This window comes from Ambystoma mexicanum, chromosome 8 (assembly GCF_040938575.1).
Source record: "Ambystoma mexicanum isolate Mex_15411 chromosome 8, UKY_AmexF1_1, whole genome shotgun sequence".
In the NCBI taxonomy this organism is placed as follows: Eukaryota; Metazoa; Chordata; class Amphibia; order Caudata; family Ambystomatidae; genus Ambystoma; species Ambystoma mexicanum.
The window spans coordinates 1650584524-1650603386 of record NC_090929.1 but is presented as its reverse complement, the minus strand read 5'-3'; the positions used below and the strand labels follow the sequence as shown (position 1 = coordinate 1650603386).

General features: G+C 49.1%; 1 protein-coding gene across 1 annotated transcript in view; it reads right to left on the bottom strand.

The window, feature by feature from the left end:
* Nucleotides 1-18863, bottom strand: part of SHTN1 (shootin 1) — a 797962-nt gene that overhangs the window by 152784 nt on the left and 626315 nt on the right. Inside the window, exon 12 of the mRNA XM_069611915.1 lies at nucleotides 7628-7710. Coding sequence (XP_069468016.1) covers nucleotides 7628-7710 — 83 coding nt within the window. The remainder of the gene's footprint in view (nucleotides 1-7627; nucleotides 7711-18863) is intronic.

Sequence of the window (18863 nt, the reverse complement as noted above, 5' to 3'; positions counted from 1 at the left end):
GAGACTACTTTAGCACAGTTTTTGTTTTCTTGTTGGCACTTTAAGCACCTTTTTGCGATTTTCGCACTTTTTCAGATTTTGACAAACTGTCATGCTTTCGATTGTTAGCTTTTTATTTGGCGTATGTTTTTAACTCTTGATATGTGTATTGTATAATTTAATGAGTCATATTTACTATGATATACATGATTGACACAAATGCATTCTATGTTAACATTAGGCAATGCATTATGCTTTTAAATGTATTTGAATGCTAAACTACACAAGTAGGTTCAATGTAAGGTGAATCTACTATTTTATGGCTGCCTTGTAAAAAATGCACAATGAAGCATGCACCAAATTTATTTGCAATTTCACTAGTCAGTCTCTCTTGCTGGGATTAGCTTTTCTGTCATATTACCACTTTACCGAGAGCATACAAGGGGTGTGGGCAGAGAATAGGGTGGGCTAGGCCATTATTTTGCTCTAGCAGAAATTACTTTTCCTTGACATCTCTGTCAATGGTCACTTGGTATGTGCACTGCCATGCCAGCACCCCAACAGCAATATGTATTTTCATTTCAACATGTTCACTCCCCTTCCTAATGATACACTGCAAAACGTCCCTTCCTGCAAAAGAAGACACATGGGCTTTCGAATCCACAAACACCAGCTCCCTATGCCACATGGCAGTGCACTAGGTACATGGTGTTGCTTCAGTGCCTGGTTGCAGCTGCACCCAGAAGTGCATGGGGTCTCACAGCCCACACAAGCAGCAACACAAACATATGTTCAATATTGTATAGCACAACAAGCAACATTAAAGCATATATAGTCTCAACAAAATGTCTGCTTATTTGGTGCTGCCGCCCAAAGCAAGGTGCAAAAACATTGGTCAGATAAGTATTTTTATATTTATCAACACCGAATTAATATTGCTATAAATTTAGCTTTCTAACTATGGGAAAGGGCAGTGTAAGGCTTAAGTAGGTCAAACACAGAAGAACAAGTTACTTTCTTACCTGGTAACGTTCTTTCGATGGGATGGTCCGACGACGTATTCCATATCTATGACATGTAATCACCACAGCTGTGCTGCTTCGGAAACTTTTTTCGGCGTCTGCGTCCTGCGTCGATGACGTCGATGCGCCGTCGTCGAGGACCTCCTCCGACGTCCGACGTCATCCGATGTGATAAGTAGGACGCACGACGCCCATAGCCTCAGTTGTAGTTTTTTCCCCCAGAACGTGTGACATAAGTCAACTGCCAGTCAGACACAAAGCCTTGCGGAACGTAAGCTGCAATCGCAAAAGAAATTCTGCAGCGGGGAAGGCAGGGCGGGAGCGATATGGAATACGTCGTCGGACCATCCCATCGAAAGAACGTTACCAGGTAAGAAAGTAACTTGTTCTTCGAGGGGATTGGGTCCTCCGACGTATTCCATATCTATGACAGACTCCCAAAGCAGTACCAGAGCAAGGAGGAGGGAAAGAATTTAGAATCAAATTTTAGAATAGCCAATCAAATAGCAGAGCAAAGGACCGCCTTGCCAAAGCCCAGATCCTGCCCTGGGATGGAATCGAGGGAATAGTGACGTACAAATGTATGTACTGAAGCCCAGGTGGCTGCATCACAGATGTTGCGAATAGGAACACCCCTCTGCAGTGCAGTAGATGCAGCCACACCCCTGGTGGAATGGGCCCGCAAGCCAGCCGGTGGGTCCTTACCCGCCAAACGGTAACACTCCGAGATGGCTAAAATAATCCAGCGAGACAAAGTCTGTTTCGTCACAGCTTGCCCCAAACGCTTCCCAGCGTAACCAATAAAGAGTTGATCGTCCACTCTGACCCGGGACATGCGTGAAACATAAAAGCTTAAAGCTCTCCTAGGATCAAGCCTATGGAGCCTCTCCTCTTCCTTACCAGGATGCGGAGGAGGATAGCATGCCGGAAGAACAACCTTCTGGGCCAAATGAAATTCCGACACTACCTTCGGAAGAAAAGAAGGACGAACACGAAGGACAACCCTGTCCTTGTGAAATACAGTGAAGGGAGGCTTAACTGAAAGTGCCTGTAACTCACTCTCTCTGCGAGCGGAAGTAACCGCAACTAAAAACACAGTTTTCAGAGTTAACAGCCTGAAAGGGCAAGAATGTAAAGGCTCAAACGGAGCACCCATAAGAAACCTAAGAACAAGGTTTAAATCCCAACCAGGCACCAGGAAAGGTGACGGAGGGAACACATTAGTGAGCCCTTTCAGAAACTGTGAAATTAAAGGGATTTTAAAGTAAGAACACTCTTCAGACGAGCGCTTAAAGATGGACAGCGCCGCCAGGTAACCTTTAATGGTACCCACTTGCAAGCCCCTGTGGGCCAAAGAAAGTAAAAAGGACAGAACCATGGGGATGTCACATGCAAAAGGATCCACATTCTGAACTCTGCACCAGTCGCAGAACTTACGCCAACGGCAACGGTACAGAGACTTAGTTGCTGGCCTTCGGGCCGAAAGCAACACCTCCATCACGTCTTCAGGGAGGTCCCAATCCTTATACCTCAACCTCTCAGAAGCCAAGCGTGAAGGTTGAGGGATCTGACCTCTGGATGGAGAACCTGACCCCGCTCCCGTGAGAGCAGATCGTCTCGGTAGGGAAGACGACGTGGAGGGCAGATGGACAAGTCGAGAAGGTCCGGGTACCACGTCCTCCGAGCCCACGCCGGAGCAATGAGGATCATCCGGGAACCGAACTTCCGTAACCTCCGCAGCACTTGCGGGATGACGGGGACTGGAGGAAACGCGTACAGCAGCGGGAATGACCACTCCACCACGAGCGCGTCTCCTAAGGCTCCTTTTGGAGGAAATTCCCGCGAGCAAAACCTTTCGCACTTCCGGTTGACACTGGAGGCGAAGAGATCCACTTGAGGGGTTCCCCAAAGGGCGAAGATCTCCAGGAGAATCTCCTGAGCCAACTCCCACTCGTGAGAGATCGCGCTCTGCCTGCTCAGAGCGTCCGCCGTCACGTTTTCTGCTCCAGCCAGATGAACTGCCGAGATCGAAACTTCCTGCTGGATGGCCCAGAACTCGAGCTGCATCGCCTCCCTGGACAGAGGAAGTGACCCTGCCCCCCCCTTTTTGTTGAGGTAGTGCATGGCCACTGTGTTGTCCGTCAGGATCAGGACATTCTTCCCTCGCACAGATGGCAGAAAAGCCTTCAGGGCTAGCCTGACGGCCCTCAGCTCCAACAGATTGATATGGAGTCTGGACTCCGACGGAGACCAACGACCGCTGACTGTCAGCCCGTTGGCATGAGCTCCCCATCCCGTGAGGGATGCATCCGTCACGATCGTCACCTCCGGCCAGGGAAGCCAAAATGGAGCCCCCTTCATCAAGTTGCCTTCGACGGCCCACCACAGAAGGTCCCGGGCGACCGAGGACGGCACCTGAATCGAGTCCGACATCCTGCCGGAGGACTGCGACCATTGCGTCTTGAGTGCCCACTGCAAAGATCTCATCCGCAGGCGAGCCCCTGGCACCAGAAGAATGCAGGATGCCATGAGGCCGAGCAACCTCAGGAACTCGAACGCAGGGAGCGTCTGGGCATGCTGAAACTTGTGCACCATCTGCTGAATGTGAAGAGCCCTCACCTGGGGAGGAAAACACTGCCCCAGGGAAGTGTCGAGCACTGCTCCGATGTACTGGAGCCGCTGTGTTGGCGTCAAATGGGACTTCTTTAAATTGAGGGAGAAGCCCAGCCTGTGAAGGGAGCGACAGGTGACCGATAGATGATCCAGGACATGCTCGGGAGAGCTCCCCCTGATCAACCAATCGTCCCGGTAGGGGTAGACGTGAATCCCCCCTTGCCTGAGATGCGCTGCCACCACCACCATGAGCTTGGTGAAAACCCTCGGGGCGGAGGTCAATCCGAACGGCAGGACCCGAAACTGAAAGTGCGAGTCGCCAACCGCGAACCTCAGGTACTTCTTGTGCTTGGGATGGATCGGCACATGGAAGTAAGCATCCTTGAGGTCGAGTGACACCAACCAGTCCTGAAGCTGAAGGGCCTGGAGGACTTGAGAGAGAGTAACCATCTTGAACTTGTCCTTCCTGAGGAGTTTGTTCAAACCGCGCAAGTCCATGATGGGTCTCAATCCCCCGTCTTTCTTCGAAATCAAAAAATAAGGGGAATACCATCCCTTGTTCCTCTCCGCTACAGGCACCAGTTCTATGGCGCCTTTCTCCAGCAGGGCTTGAATTTCCTGCGCAAGGAGCGGATCCGGACTCTGCAAAGAGAGGTTCCCCGCTGGATTGTCGCGAGGCCTGTGCCGAAAGGGAAGACAGTAGCCGTGGGTTATGATCTCCAGAACCCACACATCTGAAGTAATGGCTTGCCACTCTACAAGATGCTGCGCCAGCCTTCCCCCAACCGGCGAACCATGGGACATGGCCTCACGACTGAGTGGGAGCGGCTGCGGCGTTACCTGAGGGCAAAGAGGCAACTGCCCGAGCGGCCTTGGCACCACGGGTACCCTGTCGTCCACCTCTGGTACCCCTGCGTTGGCCTCTTTGACTGCCAGCTCCTCTCGCTTTACTGAAGGATGAGTAATAGCGAAAGGAACCACCCCTCCACTGCTGTCCCCTAGGACGAAAAGGCAGAGGTTGGCGAACTGCAGCGCCCAACGACTTCGCTGCAGCTTTTGAGGTCTGCAACCTCTCAAGGCTCTCGTCAGCCTTGCTGCCAAAAAGGTGTTCACCGTCAAAGGGCATGTTGAGGAGCCGGGACTGCACATCAGGAGCAAACCCCGACTTCCGCAACCAAGCAAACCTGCGTATCACGGTGCTCGCCGCCATGGACCTACTGACGCATTCAGCTAAGTCCAAACCCGACTGAACGGACTCACACATGGCATCCTTACCATCCTGGACCATAGCAAGGAAACCATCCCGTTCGTCCCCTTCGGGAATATGTTCAGCCGCTAACGCAATACAGTTCCACAGAGTGTGCGTGAAACGCGACAAGGCACAAATGGAGTTGGCCGCCTGAAGCGCCATACCACCAGAAGAAAACACTTTCTTCGCCCAGCCATCAAAACGTTTGTCGTCCCTATCAGGAGGGATGGTAGGGTACGACGCCTGCTTCGCCGGGGCCGTGGCCGCCTGCACCACCAAACTCTCCGGAGTGGGGTGCCTGGTCAAGTAGCAGGGGTCGCCACTGGCTGGACGGTATTTTCGCGACAAGGATCTGCCCACCGCCGGGAGACTCTCCGGAGCAGTCCAAGCCGCCGCCACCCTTCGCTGTAAAGCCATATGGAACGGCAGAACCGGGTCAGATGGGGGACCAACATCAAGGATGTCCGTCAGATCATCCTGCACAAACTCCCCTGGGGGAGCAGACCATCCCAAGTACTCAGAAACCCTAGCCATAAGGCGCCGGTACGAGGAATCAGCATGAGAGCCAGGCTCAGGCCTACAAAACTCCACCTCCGGAGAGGTGTCCAGTCCACTGGCATCATGCAGTGACTGTCTCAACTCGTCAAACTGACTATGGCCCGAGACAATTTCATCCGGAACCTGACTAGGAACCAGGCCATCAGAATCCTCATCCGCCTCTGAAATATAGTCCAGGCGGCGAAAAGAAGGCACCCTAGAGTGCTTGCTCTTAACTAGAGCCTTCCTAGGGGGTCCACCCGTGCCCTGGGGTACCTCCGTCACGAAAGGCGTCGATGGCGTCGAGCGAATCGGCGCCAGCGTCGAGAGAACCGGCATCGGCGCCGAGAGATGCCTTCTTCGAAGACCTCACAGGTGCACACGGTCTCGAACGCGTCGAGGACCGGGACCTGGAACGGGTACGTCGAGAACGAGTCCCCTTGTCCGAACGGGACCTCTCCCGTGACTCGTGCCGACCACTCTTGCGAGCGGTGTCTCTCGACCGCACACGACCGACCCCACTCGGGGGCGCGGACGGTTGAGTACCCTGCGACTCAAGAATCGCCAGCATCTTCTTCCCGAAGGAAGCCCATTCCTCCGGCGTCGCACGGCTGGAGGGGTAAGCGACGTGCCGGGCAGAGCCCTCCGAAGAGGACCTGGAAGACGACTGGTGTCGGTGCTTCCGAGAATGCCTCGAAGAGGCTGAGGAGTGGTGAGACCGACTCCTAGAAGGAGACCCACGAGACTTCCGACGACGACACGGAGAGTCACCCCTCGAATCATCCGTCGAAAGCCCCGCAGACTTGGACTTCCGGGGCTTGGACACTCGACCTACCGACAACTTCTTCTTACGTTCGCGTAAGGCTTTGGACGTGAGCGACTGGCAGTCGATACAGTCATCCGTGTCGTGGGCCTCCCCGAGGCACCAGAGGCAGGCGTCGTGCGAGTCCGTCACCGACATCTTGGACCCACACTCCCCGCACTTCTTGAAACCCGGACGCGGGGTCGAAGACGAAGTAGAAGACATCTTCTGAAGGATTTTCACAAACGAACAGGTTCAAAGAACCGAGAAGAACAGAACTCCAAAGAGTCGAGGCGTTTAAACCGAGAAACAAGAAGCAACACGTTCGCGGAAAAAACGGAACTGAGGCTATGGGCGTCGTGCGTCCTACTTATCACATCGGATGACGTCGGACGTCGGAGGAGGTCCTCGACGACGGCGCATCGGCGTCGACGCAGGACGCAGACGCCGAAAAAAGTTTCCGAAGCAGCACAGCTGTGGTGATTACATGTCATAGATATGGAATACGTCGGAGGACCCAATCCCCTCGAACAATGTATCCTCTGCCAGATACGCGTTGTACATCCAATACTGCCCTAGGAACAAATCACACAGTAGCTCTCATCAACTCAACGAGGCAAACTATCAAGTGGAAGGAATAATGAGAACATCCAACTGAGACAGCATCAAAGTGGGGGACAATCAATCCAATGAGGCCAGAAAAGAGTACAACATTACATTTAATGGGGCTAAAAATCCATGCAACAAGATCAAACATGGAACAGACTATCAACTTTACAAGACTAACAGTACGCCCACCAATGACATCAAAACCAAAACTCAACAAGTTGAGCAAAACAAAGGCATCAATCATCCCAATAAGACCAACCATGACCATAACCATCAACCCAATAAGTCCCGCAATCAATCCAATGACATGAAGCTTAAGACAAAAAGGTCGGTGTTTCATGGTCAACAGAACATGGTGAATCTGGATGGGAATCAAACTTGCTACGGCTGTTACCCACCCAAAGCAGGCTTACGCAACACTGTATATGGCCTCATCTGCCTTCTCTGCTAGCATTTGTGGCTGAACGTCCCACAACCTGGACTATTACAACTCCCTCAACCTGTTTTCTCACCATATATGAAAACATGACTGTACATAGATTAAGAGTGTGATGATGAGTAGGCCCAACAAGCCCTGAGATCTTTAAGATCAAGCATGGCTTGCATTACGAACGGACTGGAAAGGTTGAAATGGGTGCATGCTGAGATTCTACAATAAGAATATAAGCACCCACAGGGACCCGCAACTTAATTTCCAGAATAGGTTAATCCTTTAAGCATAGGAAGCCCAACCTTGAAACCGCATTTCAGCTAATCGGAGCAGACATGATTCTGCTGGTGGCCTGGTGCATGATCCACTTAGCCCTTTATCCTTACCTGTTTCCACCTGTGCAGTCATTCCCTTCAAGGCTATGGTGTTGCTGGGAGCAGGCTTCTTACGGATAATCGACATAAGAGACCTGCACACAAAAATGAAAAGAAGGTTAAAAAAGAGTCACTGCTAAATGTCATGAAAAGTAAAAATCAAGTTTAGTATGCCTTTTACCACTCTCCCTACCAACCTCTGCTAGAAACTGAGTCTTCAGCACAAGGCTATTCAGTAGTGCTTTCAAGTTCAACATTTGTTAACAGTAGTTAACTATTGTTGTTTTCCATTGTGTAGCCCACGCTAAGTGAGCTTGTGGTCATAAATATCTGGTACATATGTACGCTTCAGTCATAGATTAAAGTGGAACTCGGGATGGTAAGTCTAAGCAAACACAAAAAGTAGCTGGATTAGTAAATGAACCCTCACAAGTTCAGAGGCTGTCTATCTTGTGTAGCGATGAGGCAAGTCCCACGGGCCATACGGCACATGTTCAAAGCAACCTGGCAGGATTCACCTTGTAGATTTGCAACCCCCATATAGACAACTTCTACTGTGTAGAAAAAAAGCTACCATCGTCCTGCAACAGAGTAGACCAACTAAGCAAATGTTATTTGTTATAAGCAACGTTGGGTCTTTCTGGCTGAACAGTTGTCTGTTACTCTCTATTTCCAGAAGTGGTACCCATTCCCCTTCCACCTCTTCAGGTATAATAGCCAAATCTCCCTCACTAGGTCTTCTCTCAACACCATTGATGAAAAAAGCTTGAACTTCCTTCCCCCCTCCTGGTGTGTTGGCCTCCTGAGGGCACCTCTCTTCCAACCTTCTCACAGCTCCCTATCCTTCTCTGACGGTCTGCCCCCCTACACTCCGCAAAAACTCTTCTCTCATAATGATTCCACTCTCTTCCTCCAGACATTCTTTCCAACCCTCAGAGCTCTACTCCTTCTCTCCTCTCAGTACTTTTATCTCTCACCACTCTCCCCCAAACTACTTTCTCAAACAAAGTCTTACTGAAACACTCCAAATTGCCAGTACCGGACTGAGCTGCTTCTTTTTTATAGTAGAGATCCCCCCTCTGCTTGGGTGCTGCTTAAGGATATTGAGGACACCTGTGTACTGAGGGTTGTGCTGTCTTGTGATTGGACCATGGTGGTCATGTGGTTTGGAAGGGGGTGGAATAAAATTACCCAGCATCTTCCTGCGTTATCCGGAACAGAGCGGAGGTGCCCTCCACCCCAATTGAAACCCTTGTCTATGTCAATCTGGGTCCCTCTGCTCTCTTGGCATGCATATTTGAAGTCAGAACATCCTCTGGTAGGCAAAGCTGCCTGTTACCTTTACAATGTCTTTGTCATGGGGAATTTGAAACTTTGGAATTCCCTGATGCTAGTAAAGCTGGGACAATGGGGCTTGCTTACATTCTCATTTGCACAGTCAACGCAAATTAGGTCTACATTGTTCGGGTGAAACACTGTAAACCATAGGTCTTCCGCAGACTGGGTGAACACGAGTGACAATGAGGAAGGTTTCCCTGGGCACCACCAACATTTTTCTCTTAAGGTAGAGGCTACAATTTCTAGGCTTTTATTTTTGTTGGTTTGCTAGGGACTTTGAAAGTCTCTCATAGTGTGTTAGTCGCGTGAGAAGGGACGTCTCCCTACTGGATTGGGGCATTCCTTTTACCTTGTGGTGTACCCTGGTATCAGCAGGGTAGGAGTGCCTATATGTTTGCCCTTTGGTGGACCCATGCATCTGTAGGTGTGGTAGGAGTGTATACATTCCTGTTACTGGCTCTTGACTTTGAGTGGGGACCGAGCTTCGGGGGGCTTAGGCATCCCCCCTGTTATCTCCTCCTGGCCTACCATCCACTAGCTTGTGGTAGCAACAGGCCCACTCGACCATCACACTGTGCGTCCCCAAGGTCAGGCAGGGGATTTTGTCAAGTGTTTCACTGGAAAAGTTTGATAATGTAGTTCTGTTCTGAGGACAGAGGTTATATTTTGGGAGTGAATGACAACTAGTTCTGTTTCAGGAGACTAGTTCACCTCCTGGGCAGCGCACATCTGTGTGTGCTGATTCTGCTCGACACTACTCATGACCCTGCCATGTGTCTAGTGTGAGAGGAAATTGACAGAATGCACATTGTTTTATCAACTGACAAGATAAAGTACTGTTATTGATCTGTTACTGAACGTTAATGTTAGTGTAATGACGTATCATTTAGCCTGAAAGGATCTGCATCGTGAGTAGTCTGAGTTGATTGTATGTTAAGAGTATTCGAGGAGCTGCAGGGGCTGCAGATGTTGTAGGATTCTCAGTCATTTCAATTTACAAAATAAGAACAAATGCCTTGCAGCAACCACTTTTCAGAGGGATACAAAAATTCCTCCAGTAGATTCCTCATCTTGGAAATGCCCTTCGGACACAGTGTTTGGTGCTCTTTTGTGTCAGACGTGATACCATCCATAGATCTATAGACCTGGAGCTGCACGCACTATTTTTCTAAGATGTGCCTTTTTACCGCCAGGCAAACTCACGGAACAGCAGGGTAGTCACATGAAAACGAAATTGCAAAAATGTCAATTAAACAATATTTGAGAACTGAATGTAGAGGAGATGGTGGGAAGGTGATTAGGCATTTGCGCAAATAATTATTGTATCAATTAGAAACAACGTTACCAAAGGTAAGCTATTTTCTCTTACAATGTAATTAATTCCTCCCAAAGATAATTCATCTTTAAGAAAATGCCCAAAGCCATGCCACAAGACTGAAAAGATGCATGGGAAGGAAGAGAATGCTCTTTCAAATAAGGATATTTAGCGGGAATCATCTTGCCCACCCAACCTTCCTCAGCTGCCAGAGGATCCAGGGGATAGTGCTTCATGAAGGTGTGTACAGAAGCCCACGGGCCAGCCTGGCTAATCTTTAATAAATAGATACCCATCTGCAAGGCAGAAGTGGCTGCAAGACCCCTAATGGAAATGACGAAGAGGTATGATGCTGTCACTGATACCTCATTCCCCCTCATCCAAAACCAAGGGACCATGCCCTCTGCACAAATTCAGCGATGCAACACCACCCATCCTTCTGATGTAGTGAATAGTGTTAGTGTTGTCTGTGGGGACCTGCACAGTCCAGCCTTTGATTGATGGTAAGAGCAAACAAAATTCTAGATGATATGATATGATAGTTTATTTATATCGCGCCTATACACAATGTGTTTCAAAGCGCTTCAAGGCAAGGGAGGGAACAAGGGAAAATACAATTACATTCTTACAGGCCATGAACAGTAAGGATGTGAAATTAACTATCGTACTCGGCCTGACGACATTTCAGATAGTGCAAGATCTAAGACATGCTCTCATAAACCGCCGTTTGCGTCCCTTCTGGACTTCGTGGTCCCTGACCCATAGGGGATTGAATTCAGTAGTCCTCCCAACATGGCCGCTGAATGCCGAACGCTGTTTGCCAGTCTCTGCGTTACACGCTCTACATTCTACAAAGCAGACACGCCCAGCGGCCCTGCGCGTCTCAACGCTACCGCTTGCAGCAGTCGGACTTGTGTTGCCAGAGCTCGTTCAGCGCTTGCCTTTGATTCCTGGTTCCCAGTTCCCTGAATTCCTGTTCTTCCTTCCTTCCCCTTATCCTTACCTTTGCATATCCTGGATTTCTATCGCATTCGGGTCTCCGAGTGCGAACCTCGTTATTTCCTGGTCTCTGACATCTGAACGTATCCAGGAGTTGGGTTACGGACCACACGCTGGAATCCGAGGACCCATGCACAGGGTTATATAAATCCCGAACTGTGCGAAAGAAGACATCCCCGAAGATCACAAGTAAACAATACAGACAGGTGAGAAGGGGAGAGACTTGTGACAGATTGAGATGCCAACAAATTGATACAGTTACTGAAATGGAGGCCGCAGTTCAAGACCTCATGCGAGGCATGCAGGAGTTAACAACAGAAGTCCAAAATCTTAAGGCTGAGAATGCTGCGTTGAAACAACTGGTCTTGTCACGTGACAACGCAACCAAAGAAAGCGTGTTATTGGGAGGAGTAGTGGATAAATATGATGGTTCTTCGAAGACCCTTCATGCCTTCCTCGATTCATGTTTAGTGCACTTCACCTTTAAGCCCTACTACTTCTCCACTCCTAGAGCAAAGGTGGGGTTTATGATCTCACACCTAACTGGTAATGCCTTGACCTTGGCAACTCCCTTAGTTAATTCGGGCAACGCCCTCCTGAATGATTATGATGGCTTCGTGCAGGCGCTAAAGGCCATGTTTGATCGCCCAGAGCAGGTTTACAGTGCTCAAGAACGTTTACTAGAATTTCAACAAGGATCCCAGGATATGCTTACCTATGTGACCTGCTTTAAACAACTCGCCAAGGAAGCGACTGGTCTCCAGGGGCTAGCTTCACCCTCTTTCGAAGAGGATTGAATGAAGAGATAAAGGACGAGCCAGCCAGGGTAGCTCGCCCAAGTTCTTTCCAGGCTCTCATGGATCTTTCCTTGCAAATCGACGTTCGTATCCAGGAAAGAAAGGTGGAGAAGAAGAAATTTAAGTCACCCTTCCAAAAGGCCACTACCGACCATCCTTCTAGACCGGAGCCTTCAGCTTCTCCGACCACAGACCCAGAACCCATGCAAGTTGGGGCCTTCCACGGACCCATAACCCCGCAAGAGAGGATGCAACTGATTCACACTGGTCTGTGCATGTATTGTGCCTCTGATAAACATCTCGTCCAATTGCTCCTCCACGGCGTTCCGGAAACGCCAGCTCCCGATCCTACATGGAGCACAGTTTCGGGAGAGAGATCTTTGCTCCACATCTATTCCATCCTTGAACTCTCCTGGACAAAACAACCTTGTGATTCTGCAGGCCTTTCTATCGCCTTCCAAGAAAGAATCTTACCCCATTTTGGCATTAGTGGATTGCGGGGCCATCGGGATATTCATAGATCATGGGCCTCATTACGAGTCCGGCGTTAACCGAGGCGGTAAAACCGCCTGGTTAACGCCGGACTCTTATTACCATTCCGCCTCCGTGATTCCCGGAATTACCGGGACATTACAACCCCGGTTTTCCGGGAATCACGGAGGCGGAATGGTGTAAATCCCCATTCCCATTGAGTCCTATGGGACTCAATGGGAATCGGTATCATGGAAACACCGGCAGCATCTTGTAATGCTGCCGGTGTTTCCTCGTCCGCCTGCAGGCGGGCGGTGTTAAACCCGCCAGGTCAGACCTGGCGGGAACATCACCTCCCGCCTGCAGGGGTCGGGATCAGGCGGTCCGGAAACAACGGTGGCGGCGGGTTTACTGCCACCGTTATTTCCGGACCGCCACGGTCGTAATGAGGCCCCATGATTGGGTCACTTCTCATAATATTCCATATGAAACTTGAGAGATCATGCAATCTTTAGAGGCTATTGATGGGACCCCTCTCTTCAGGACCCATAACCCTTCAAACTCAAGAGATCCTGCTTTCTATAAACCACCATCAAGAGAGAACCAAATTCAACATCATAAGATCTGCCCATTACCCAATGGTTCTAGGCATGCCCTGGTTACAGAAGCATAACCCCTACATCAACTGGGCAGCAGGATCCTTGTTTCTTGGTTCAGAACATTGTATGTCCCACTGTTTATCCCTAGACTCCTTGTCAAGATCCTCTGAAGACTCATAAGCAAACCAGCAAGGTCCACTCACTGTCTCTAATATCATCCAGATTCCCAGTGCCTATCAGGCTTATACAGATGTATTTTCGACCGCCATAGTTCAAGCTCTTCCCTCTCACAGACCAGAGGACGGCGCCATCGATACTGAACCCTCAGCGGTGATTCCTTTTGGGAGGATGCTCATTCTATCAGTACCTGAGAAAAGAGCCCTCCGAGAATACCTGGATACTAACTTGGAAAACGGTACCATACGACCATCCAAGTCTCCGGCGGGAGCTTCGTGTTTTTCGTTCCCAAGAAAGATACCAAGGAGCTTAGACCCTGTCTAGATTACCGTGTCCTTAATCAATGCACCCTCAAGGACCGCTACCCGCTGCCCCTCATCTCGGACATCCTGGAAGCAGTAAGAGGAGCTGTAATGTTCACAAAATTGGATCTCAGAGGTGCCTACCATCGTATTCGTATAAAGGAAGGTGACAAATGGAAAACAGCCTTTAGAACACCCTTGGGTCATTTTGAATACTTGGTTATGCCCTTCAGACTTGCCAATGTCCCAGCGGTCTTCCAACGTTTTATGGACCGGGTGTTCTCCGATATGCTGTTCCTCTTCGTCATTGTATATCTGGACGACATACTGATATACTCTAAGGACCATCTGAAGCATGAAGCGCATGTAAAGGCAGTTTTACAACGTCTACGTGAACATAAGCTCCTGGCTAAACCCGAGAAATGCCTTTGCCATGTATCTACTGTTCACTATCTTGGATTCGTCCTTAGCCCAAAAGGAATTGGAATGGATCCATAGAAAGTAGATTCCATTCTATCCTGGCCTGTTCCAACTACTGTAAAACAAATTCAATCCTTCCTGGGGCTTGCCAACTTCTACCGGAAATGTATACCCTCCTTTTTGGAGATTGTACATCTGATCATTACATTGTTGAAAAAGGATACTCCCTTTCACTGGACAGCAGCCCAAGATAAGGCGTTTCAACGGTTAAAGTCGGAGTTCACACAAGCCCCCATTTTAGCCCAACCTGACATTGACCGACCCTTTCTCGTGGAAACTGATGCCTCCAACTACGCCATCGGGGCAGTCCTGAAACAGGAGTTGGATGACAGGTTAGAGCACCCCATCGCTTATCTTTCTCTTACCTTGACTTCCAGCGAAACCCCTTATTCCGTTCTAGAAAAAGAATTGCTAGCCATCCGTCAAGCCTTCACTGATTGGCGTCATCTACTCCTGGGAGCAAAACACCCTGTTCAGGTCCGCACGGACCATCGGAATCTTCAAGTCCTGCAATCCCTAGAATGTAGAAACAGTCGTCAAACCCGTTGGGCCTTCTTTTTTGCTCAATACCAATTTCAAATCCATCATGTACCTGGAACACACAACATAATAGCTGATGCCTTATCCCGACGTCCTGACTACAAAATCCTTGAAGATCGATCCTTCCCAAAGATGTTTCCCCATACAATATTCGTTGCCCAAGCAATCAACCTCCTGGAGGATATTCAGATTCAAACTCAGTCCTCTGAGACCTGGAGGGAGTTTAATGGTAATAACCGATGGAATCTCAAAACGAAGGACGGATATTTGTTCAAGGACAATCCCTTGGTCATTCCCACTCCGAGACTGCGACAAAAGATCACAAGCCTATGTCATGATACCCTTCATTCAGGACACTGTGGCATCACCAACATCCTCTGTCTAATACAAAGACAGTTTTAGTGGCCGAAGATGAGGGATGATGTCCAGATTTACATCCAAACATGTGCAGTCTGCAATCAAAACAAACATGATAACAAGAAACCGGCAGGTCTCCTACTCCAACCAGCAATACAAACAAGACCTTGGTAATTCATCGCCACAGATTTTATCGTGGAACTGCCGCCTTCCAGGGGCTACACAACTATCATGGTTACCATTGATTTGTTTACTCACATGGCTCATTTTACACCCTTATATAAACTGCCATCTTCTTCTGAACTTGCCGGAATCTTTCTGGAACACATATTCCGACTCCACGGACTACCCTCCAAGATCATTTCTGACAGGGGACCCCAGTACATATCCCAGTTTTGGAAACAATTATGTCGTATACTGGGAATCCAACGTGCCTTATCCTCAGGTTATCACACACAGACCAATGGAGCTACTGAGCACGTAAACCAAACTCTGGAACAATATCTTCGCTGTTTTGCCACCAAGGTCCAGGACAATTGGTCACTCTTGATACCTGTGGCTGAATTCGCCCTACAACAATTCGGATCACTCAGCTATCAAAACCAGCCCTTTCTTCTGTAGTCAAGGATTCCACCCTTCATTTCTACCATCCATTCTCCCACATCCTACACCAGTTCCTACGGTTGATTCCTGGATTGAAACCCTTAACAACATACACAAAGAAGCAAAGGAACCCCTAGAAAAGGGCCAAAAAGACGTTAAACATCATGCTGACTCCAAAAGAAGACCAGGGCCTTCCTACTCAATAGGTGATAAGGTATGTCCCGCTATGGGGGCTTGAATGGGAATGGGGAATGGTTACTGGAATGGGGACTTACTGGTTCCTCCAAGGTTGGAATGACCCGGTAAGTTCCTATTTCGGGAACCCGGACCCGGAATGCGGTAAGGGGGTAGCCATGGCACTAATAGCACCATGGCTACCGCCTACCGCGTAATGAGGCCCATACTGTTGCAAGCCTGGATACAAGATGAAGATGGCAACAGCATGATTCAGGGCCACCATGAGAAAGGGTGACACACCGTGAGTCAATGAAGTCCATAAAAGTCAAATCCAGCATTGGCCACAAGACGGTGATGGTGAAACCAGAATGTATCAGGACAGACTCCTGCAGAAGTAGGCTGGTGTGGGGAGGGTCAGAGGGTTGGGGGGAGCAAGGTAGAAGAATGATGGGCTGTCTTTAGTTCCAGCAATTTGATGTGGTAGGACTTTTCCTGCAGACCTGTCACCGAACAATCTAGCAGATGAGCTCCTGATCCAATCAAGGAAGCATCCATGACCAGATTGACTATTTGCCACATTTGATTGAATATCCTAAAGCAGATAGGTGTGCATGCCCACCAAAAAGGTCCTTGCAAACTTGTGGGGGCAGGAATATATCCTTCATGTCCCTGTGGAACTTGCACCACACTGACAGTCTTGCTTCTGGGACTAGGAAAATGCAAGATGCCGGGAGCCCTAGCATACTCAAGGGAATCACACCCGAAAGTCCCAGGTTTGGTTTGAAAAGAGCTACCATATTCTCATTAGTTGACTCCCTTTCTCTGGGGTCGGGGAACCATGTCTCGCTCTGTATCCAGGTCTACCCCCCTATAAACTGGGGGAGGCCAGAAAAGACTTCCTTACGTTGATGGAGAAATATAATGTATGGAAAAGGATGCATATCGCCCAGAGGTCCATTAGAGCTTATTATCCAGAGTTGGCCCTTAGCATTCATCAAGGTAAGGAAAGCTGTGCACACTCCTCCTGTAAAGAGGGGCCCAACCAGTGCGATGACCTTCATGAATAATCTTAGGTACAAGTGAGGAAGAATACGAGCCCTACAAAGTAATGAGGTGCTACGTTTCACTGCAAAACAAAGGTAATTGCAACGTTTGTGGTGGAAAAGGACACAAAGGACACGAGCTAACAATGTACAGATACAAGGCATTTGATCAGCTTCAAAGCCTCCAGGAGCTCTGCCAGGGTCACCACCTTGACACGGTACTTATGGAGGAATTTGTTGCAGAGTCTCAGATGTAGAACAGATCTGAGTTGTCAGTCTTTCTTGGGGACAAGGAGGTAATGGAAATAGCTGGAACAAGTGAAACCAGGTCCCACAGCAGCAGCTGAGCGATCTCTTGAAGGAGGAGTGGCTCCAGATCAGCCGAAGGCAAGGTGGGTAACCAGTAGCCCTGCACCGCATTTTGCAGCTATTAACTGCCTGATGCAATGTTCTTCCAAGCTCTCAAAAAGCGTCAAAGCCTGTCCCCACCGAAGAGATGTGCTGATGGTTCAAGGAAAAAATGTAAGCAGATTAACCACCAAAGTGATGGTTGGAACCAAAGCAGGAGCACCCCTGCTCCCTGTGGGAAGAAATTACCTTTCCCTCTGTTTATGAGTGTGCTAATGGCAGGAAAAACCTCAAGCCTTGGGAGGGAAGGAGTACTATCTGTAGAACCCACTACTAGAAGAAAAAGACAACGATTAGGCCGACACACCCAAAGACTTGGCTGTATATTAGGAGACCTAAATTAGTTTCTGGCTCTCAACTCCCTTTGTCCCAAACCAGTCAGATCCAGAGAATGGCATGTACAGCTAGTTTGTCTGAACTGCAAAGTGCAATTTGTAGTCTAGGAATGTCATCTTAATACTGTAATCTTGCCCATCGTATGTCCCAAGCAGTTTGCAGTATTTTAGCCTGTCAGCAACAGATGCTTAGCTGCCCTTTTCCATCCTGACACATCAGCTGGTAGGATTCCTGCAGACCCAATGAAAAGTGATAACCATCCATCTCTGCGGCCCCCCGTAGAAGGTGAGTGTACCATCCTAAGCGTATGAGACTGGAGAAGTTGAGGAGGAGTAAGGCCAAGAAGCTTGATTGAACACCTTTCGTCGCCAAGCATTGTGTTTTTTTAGACCCCCCCCCCTATCAGGGGGACATGTTGTTCTGTTGTACTTGATGGTCGTGCAGATTAATAGGACCTCCGTCCCCAAGTACCACACTGATAGATTTAGGAATTACTATCAGTGCAATCTTTGAGGCCACAGGTGAGAGTGCCGAAGGCCGGAAACGGGAACGCCGGAAGGACCCCCTGACCGCTGTAAGGCAATAATGGTTAGGTCAGTTAACAGAAAACGAATGAAAATGCAGTAAGGCGAATCAACGTGTGTAAGCTTACCCCAGTCTGGTGGGCAGGACACTTTGAAGGGATAGGGGAGGAAGGATATCTGGGGCAGGCAGGAATATCACAGGCAGAGGCACGAAGTCCAATCGAAATTCCAAGGACACCGGGTGTTCCGTTCAACTTGACAACGGGGAAAAGAAAATGCAATCCAAAAAGAGTTCCGTGGTCGAGTAAGCCAAAGTTCCAAGCAAAGTGTCAGGGTTTATGCAGTTCAATCCAAAAAGAGTTCCATGGTCGAGTAAGCCAAAGTTCCAAGCAAAGTGTCAGGGTTAAGCAGTTCAATCCAAAAAGAGTTCCGTGGTCGAGTAAGCCAAAGTTCCAAGCAAAGTGTCAGGGTTTACGCAGTTCAATCCAAAAGAGTTCCGTGGTCGAGTAAGCCAAAGTTCCAAACGTGACAACTAAACGCTATGCAGCACTCAAGGAATGAAGCAGCTGTGAAGCGTTTGTTGATTGTTTCCTTCGTTCTTTTAACAGCATACAGGGATCACGTGATTCTGCTCCGGGAGCGTGGAGTCGAATCAGGTGACCCTCGTAGTGAAGGAAGCAGCCGTCGATGTAGAAGCACGTGACTCGAGGCGCTTTGTTTTTCTCCTTATGTGAACACAACGCGGCACGCGACCTGCGTTGTTTCGTGCTCCTCTATACCAA